The sequence below is a fragment of the Suricata suricatta genome, chromosome 4 (genome assembly GCF_006229205.1).
Source record: "Suricata suricatta isolate VVHF042 chromosome 4, meerkat_22Aug2017_6uvM2_HiC, whole genome shotgun sequence".
Taxonomy (NCBI): Eukaryota; Metazoa; Chordata; class Mammalia; order Carnivora; family Herpestidae; genus Suricata; species Suricata suricatta.
Genome location: NC_043703.1, coordinates 164,440,850 through 164,447,601, shown reverse-complemented (window position 1 = coordinate 164,447,601; position 6,752 = coordinate 164,440,850). Strand labels below are relative to the sequence as shown.

Below are 6,752 nucleotides of genomic sequence, written 5' to 3'. Positions count from 1 at the left end.
GTTCTGGGAAAACAGGTAGATGTTTCCTGCAGCTTCTACTGGAAAGCAGGTGTGCGGTGCTGACCCCGTGGCCCCGAGGGCCTGGGCTTCGTGGCTGCTGCGGGCTCCCCGCAGCCCACCCACCTCTTGTCCGCCGGTGTTTTGGAAGAAAGAACTGTTTTGGTTTGTAATGTATCAAATGTTTATAATCAGATATTAAACACATAATATTACTTATGTTTGAAAATGCATCGTCCTTGCTTTCTTCTGTCTGTAATATGTGTTTTAGGTATTTCGTCTTGAATTCCCGTTTACATTGTAAAGGCCTCTGGAAGACTCCCAGAAGCAGACTACTGAAGGCGAAATTTAAATAATATTCCAGAGAATGGTGTTCACAGGGTGTCAGGCCACCGTCTTCTCTGCAGACCCCTGCTCCCTTGCTTTACCTCACTTCCTGTCAAGGTCAACATTTGCATCAACGGGAGTAGCGTTTCCACCTGAAAGCCACGAGAGAGCTCTCTGCAGGGTCCCCTCTCGTGCGGGGGCTCCGGCCTCCGCAGTTAAGGGTTCTCAGTTTCCTCACCGGAGCCAAAGAGCCTAAATTCACTCAAAAATAGAAGGTATTCTTCGGCACCACAGACTGAGGAAATTGTGAAGTTTTATTTTTGTTAAAACCAGAAATTTTTAAAATGCACCTTCACTGGATAATAATGAAAGATTAATATTTTTCCAAGAAGATTTGATGTTAGAGTTTATTTTTATATTTGTAAAAACATACAATTCTTTGAAAAGATGCATGACTTTTTTTTTTAATTTAAAAACAGCAAAAGTCTTTTTGTGTAAAATGAGTGGTGGCCACACGCCCACTTGTCTTCCCTTTGCACTCCTGTGGCCACAGGAGTCTTCTGCACCTTCATGTGGCCGTCGGGGTCAGGCTGTCCTGCCTGGCCCCGTGGGGACCCGTGGGGAGGAGAGGGGGTGTGGAGTGGGGGCGGGGGATGGATGACACTCATTGCTTCAGTTTGGAAGCAGGACTCATCAAAGGCGGGGCTGTTCCTCAGGCCAGGCTGTCAGGGTGTTGTGTCCGAAATTATCTTCATTTGGGATATGCAACTAACCCTAAAATTTGTTTTGCATTCTAATTCGGAGTTATTATAATTCCTAATTATCAGTAATTATTCTAATTATCACCAGGAATCCTCTGCAGATCTCATGTGTGCAAAATTCACCAGCGCTGGAGACCATGCTGAGGGCCGCCAACTCAGGACCCCTTTCAACTCACACCCTACCTGACGCACATCCATCTTTGTCCTACCTGACACACCGAGAAGTGGGGGAACAGGCCTCAGCCGGGTGGAAGGCTGGGCTGTTGGTGGGTGTCCTAGGAAGAACAGTGAGCGGCTCAGAGCGTCAGGGACAATTCTACATGGTGCACATAAACTTTATTTTTTTCACTTCATGGTCTGGATCTTCATGACCCCAAACGACATTTCAGTATCAGAGAAAAGGCTCCAGCTGCATTTGGTCTTTGAAATTAAAATAAGTTGCCCTCGAGACACAAGCAAGAGCCTCAGAGCCTCTTCCCATATTTGTTGAGCCCTGTGTGTGTGCGGACCTGGGGGGGGTCCAACCAGTGGGGGCCTTTTCATAATCAGCGAATTTCTGACACCGCCCCCGCCCCCCGCCCAGGACCTAATACCTGTATTCTCAGCCTGGTGGTGACCTTTCATGACTGTTTTCTTCCTTCGGGACACTCAGGAAGTCACAGAAGTGTCCATGGAACTTAAACCCTCAACAAGGTTCTGGTTTATTTTTCTGCCCCCGTGGAAGATTCTTGGGAACTGATGGGGTCCGTGACTGCCCGTCTGTAAATCCCTTCCCTGTTGCTTGGTGACTCCTGGCCATCTGATGGTGGTCTGTCCAGGGGCACAAAAATGGGGGTGGGGGGGTGTAAGACTGGGAAGTCACACCAGTCATCATCATCATCATCATCATCATCATCATCATCTTGCTTTTTTCAGAGTTTGGAGCAAGAGAACAGGCAAGGACAGTTCCTAATCCATCCCTCCCCAATTCCAACATGACGTTTGTTTTTTGGAAGTATAAGTGATTTATTCAGCTCTGGACCCAGACCCTATGTCCTTATGGTTTTGCAGGCTAATTATTTAGGTATCTATTAGATGGACTTTTTAGGCGGAGTAGAGCCACTCGGGAAGTTACACCAGTTTCGGGTGTAATCACAACAACGTGATCGGAAGTCTGTCCCACCTGCAGTGCACACACGGGCATCCCCGCAGCGCGATCACAATCCTGCCACGGTGCCTGCCGGGTGCAGCGGGGCGCCTGCGGGGAGTCGCAGCAGAGGCCTTGCGGTTGGGAAGCCCTGGTTCAGGAGGGGGGACCTGCCTAGTCCTGACTTCACAGCAAGCGAGGCTCGGTCCGGGGTGGAGAATTCGCCGCCGTGTCTCCCGCGTGTGGACGGGAGCAGCCCGAGTACCAGGCGGCCTGGAGCCTGGGGACTCCGTTAATCCGGCCCGGGGGCGACGCACCTGCCCCAGTGCCCGCTGCTCTCCGCCCTCCGTCACACCGGAAACGGCGCGCCCGCGGGGTGTGCACACGCGTTACAGAGACATGCCGCGCTCAGGGACAGCCAGCGCGGTGTCGCCGAGGAAAAGCGTTTTCTCTGTGTGTCAAACCCCCGGAAGGACGTGGAGGCCGCCACGGGTCACAGGCTCTGTGTGGCCAGCACGTCCCGGCCGCGGCACGCTGGACGAGCCCCAGCTCCGTGGGTGGACCGTCGGGGACGGACGCACCCGCCACACAGAACAGCACGGCCGAGTCCCAGGGAACAGTGGGTTGAAATGCAGTGGAACTCTGTACAGCTCTCAGCGGGCCGCAGCCGAGGGGACACCGGGCACTGCGCATGAAGACACGGCCTCCCGTCTGGAGGGAAGATCCTGCCCTGTAAATTCAAGGAGACCCAAGTCAGGCTCGGTAGAGGCTTTTATGAGACAAACGTGGAAGTCTGAGGTGGAAGCACGACCCAGGATTCCGTTATTGGACAAATATCGAGGAAGGACCGGTGGGTGCGGAGACCCAAGGCCGGATGCAGCTCACATTCCGGGAGGAGCCAAGGCACCCAGCTGGAAAGCCTGCGCAGAGGGCAGGGGAGGGCGCACATGGCTGGAGAGCATGCGCAGAGGGCAGGGGAGCGCACACACGGCTGGAGGGTGCGCGCGCACGGCTGAACAGCGTGCCTGGCTGGGGAGCATGTGCAAAGGACAGTAGAGTGTGCACACATGCCTGGAAAGAGCACACGCACATGCCTGAGGAACCAGCGCACACAGCTGGAGAGCGCGCCCAGCTAGAGAGCATGCGCAGAGGGCAGGGGAGCACGCACACGGCTGGAGAGCATGCGCAGAGGGCAGGCCAGCGCGTGCGCATGGCTGGAGCCCGCGCTCCTGGATCTAGGTGACGGCAGGCTCCATGGATCGGTGCTGGCGGGACAGGCCTTCCCTTCCCGGCTCCACTTTTCAGAACGCTGACACAGCGGTTCCAAACAGGTAAGCACCCCGTGATGTAATACGCCTTGTAGGAAACACAAGTCTGTACCACGTGCCGGGAACCACGGACGTTTGTGTCCTGCCGAGGAAGCGGTTTGTTTTATGCCACGACAGTTGGTAATCGCAACGCCTTGCGGGCTTTCCCCAGACTGGCTTAGGTGGTGATTCTCTTTCCTGCGTGTTTACTTAAAACGTCAAAGGCCACACCTTGTCACGGGGTCTCCTGAGTCCTGAGAAAGCCGAGTGCGTGTGGAAGTCTGCCGGGGAGTGAGCGTGCTACATGTTCGGGCTGCGGCTCGGGAACCAGGGACTGGGGGACTGAGGAAGGACGCCTGAGGAAGGACTTCCTCGGTCCCGCAGGCTCGGCGTCCGAGGTCAAGGCCCTCGAAGATTCGGGGACCTCGTTCCCTGGTTTCCAGATGCCAGCCTCTCGCCGTGTCCTCCGGTGGTGCAGGGCCCGGCTGGGCTCTCTGCTACACGGCCACCACCCTCCCATCCCGCTGGTGCCGCCCTCCTGCCCTCAGGACCTCCACAGCCACACTGGGGTGGCGGGGGGATGAGTATGTGCACTTGCTGAGGACGCGAGTATTTAGCCCAGAGCAGTCAAGACAAACATCAATTTGACTGAGTTTGTCCCAGGAAATTTCTGTCCCAGAAATTTTATTTCAAATTTCAGCAATGACAAAATGTGATACAAAGTTTAGTCGGGGAAAAGAATGTTTATTTTACTGGTACTTAACAACCAATTTACACCAGAGATGAGAATCTTAAAATAATATATGTTTATCCCAAGAAAAACTTTTCTCCTATAATCTTTCTTTTACAACTGGAATTCAAGGTAAATGCAAAACACAGTATATCCACAGTGTTTCCTCCGGGCAAACCCGTGTTCTGGCTTTCTTTCAGGCAGCTGTCAGGCAGTGAGTGAGTGCTGTCGCTCACACACAGACATAGAGTCGTGTTCCCATAGGTTTGGGGGGTGGATTTCGGGAGCCCAGCAGGTAACGTGGGAACCACTGCACATAGCGGTTCGTGAAGGCATTTCCAGAGATCAGCTTCGACGTGATCTGGAGATTTCGGTGCAAAGGCCTCTCTGCCCGATGCCCTGAGGCAGAGATAAGTTCTTTGGTGGCCTTGCGGAATGTCACGTGGCCTTCTTCCTTTATGAGTTAGAGATTTTCTGCACCTTCATAAGCGCTCCAAGTGAGCCTAGACACATTTAAAAAAGGCAGGGTCGGCCCACAGGCCTGGGCCACAGCTCTACCTTACTGACTTCAGATCTGGCGTCCTCGGGACTGATGAATGTGAGCTTAGCCCCCAGAACCTTGATTCCGCCCCAAAGGAAAAGTTCACAAGTGGTTCAACTGTGGAAGTGCTCAGAAGGTAGACGCGGACCCACACTTGAGCATTTCAGGTTGATTAATAGATTTATTTATATTTTATTCCGAAAACAGTTCAGTCACTCTTGACTCATACCCTCTAATTTCAAACTCAGGATGTAAATACTTTGAATGTTTGTCTCTATTTTTTCAATTAATAAGTGTCTTTAAGTCATTGGTGAGCACGGGGCCCTTGGGGGGCTCAGTCGGTTGAGTGTCTGACTCTTGATTTTGGTCAGGTCATGATCTCACGGTTCTTGAGTTCAAGCCCCACTTCGGCTCCACACTGACAACACAGAGTCTGCTTAGGATTCTTTCTCTCCCTCTTTCTCTGACTCTCCTCTGCTCACTTTCTATGTTTCCCTAAATAAATAAACAAACTTAAAAAAGAAAAAAAGCTTCTTGAGAGCAGGAGTCAGCAGGCCACAACCGGGGACCACGTCGGGTCTGTGGATGGTTTTTGTAAATGTGGCTTCATTAGAACACGGCTGCATGCATTCACTTGGACCTTGGTCACCAGGCCGGCAACTGCAATCTCAAACATGTTCTTACTCTGCCTTCTAGCCCTAACATTCGTAGCATCCAATCAGAACACATTCCCTGGGCATCTGCTGTGTGCAGACATGCTAGGGGCTGGGGACACACAGGTGCCTGAAATGTGGCTCCTTCCCGTACCTGGAGAGGACAAGCACCTGCTCATTATTACCACTCCCAGCAGAAGGCCCAGGGAGCCCAGAGAGGCTGCTCCATGCGGTGCCCTGCAGGATGTGGGGATGGGCAGGGAGGCGGGCAGCTGCGGGGTCCCCAGTGGAGCAGACAGGGAGAGGCAGAGGTCTTGAGAAGGGCAGGATGCGTGGACAGGCCTTCAGGTGGCTCCGTCTCGGGCTACAAACCGCAGACAGGCAGGGAGGCCAGGGAGGGGCCCAGGAGTCAGGGGGCATCCTTGGGTAGCAAGTTGTTGTGAGCCCCCTCATCCATCCATCGGGCCATTCAGCATGTATTTGACCACTAGGTGCAAGATTCTGAGAGCCCAGAACTCACATAACAAAGTTCTTGCCTCCCAGCCACAGAGACGTGGGGAAAGCAGGGCGGGCACACTGACTCAGGCCGGGGGGCCCCAGAGCACAGAGGGGGTGGCTGGTTCTTCCCGTGGAAGGGGACTTCCTAAATCTCCCAGGCCTCGCCTATCCCAGGGAGAGAACTCTCTGCGGAGATGTGACCTGCACGGGGGTGACACGCAGGTGGGAATGTGCAGAAGTATGTGTGAAAGAAAGAAGGACACATGAAATTCTGGGTGCCATGCGGGCAGCTCCTGAGCCTCTGTTTGCAGATAAGTGAAGGACACTTCTGTGTGAATTGGAAGTTTCTGGAAGAGCTGAGGGACCTTACACCTGTTGGGCAGTGGAGATGGAGTACAAGCTGCTGCAGTGACTGGGGAGTTGTGGGGGGATTCAGGTGGGATCTGCACCCGTCTTTGAGGGCAGCATGCTAGGATTCGACACGCTGAGCGCCCAGGCATGACTCAGTGCAGACACTTGGCATTGACTCTGGAAATCCAAGATGTCTGGGGGAAGCCAGATAGACCCGGACATGTTTGATTTTGTTCTCAGTGAAGGCGAGGAGATTAAAGAGGCTCGGTGAGTATGGGTCTCAGCACGTGTGAGCCCAGCCCCCTCCTGGGTGCCACATCCACCTGTGACTTGGCCAGGGCACAGTGATTCCTGCACCCCCCCCTCCAGCAACCATACGGGACAAGGGACAGATCTGAGCCAGAAAAGAGGAATTTAGGGAACACCCTGGACGCTGTTCTTGGTGGCTGTGAGTGACTTCC

At 53.6% G+C, this 6,752-nt stretch overlaps 1 protein-coding gene across 1 annotated transcript in view; it reads left to right on the top strand.

Annotated features, from left to right (window-relative positions):
• Window positions 1–6,752, top strand: part of TPO (thyroid peroxidase) — a 50,576-nt gene that overhangs the window by 1,453 nt on the left and 42,371 nt on the right. Inside the window, exons 3-4 of the mRNA XM_029938583.1 lie at window positions 2,404–2,587; window positions 3,461–3,542. Of these exons, the coding sequence (XP_029794443.1) occupies window positions 2,404–2,587; window positions 3,461–3,542 (266 nt within the window). The remainder of the gene's footprint in view (window positions 1–2,403; window positions 2,588–3,460; window positions 3,543–6,752) is intronic.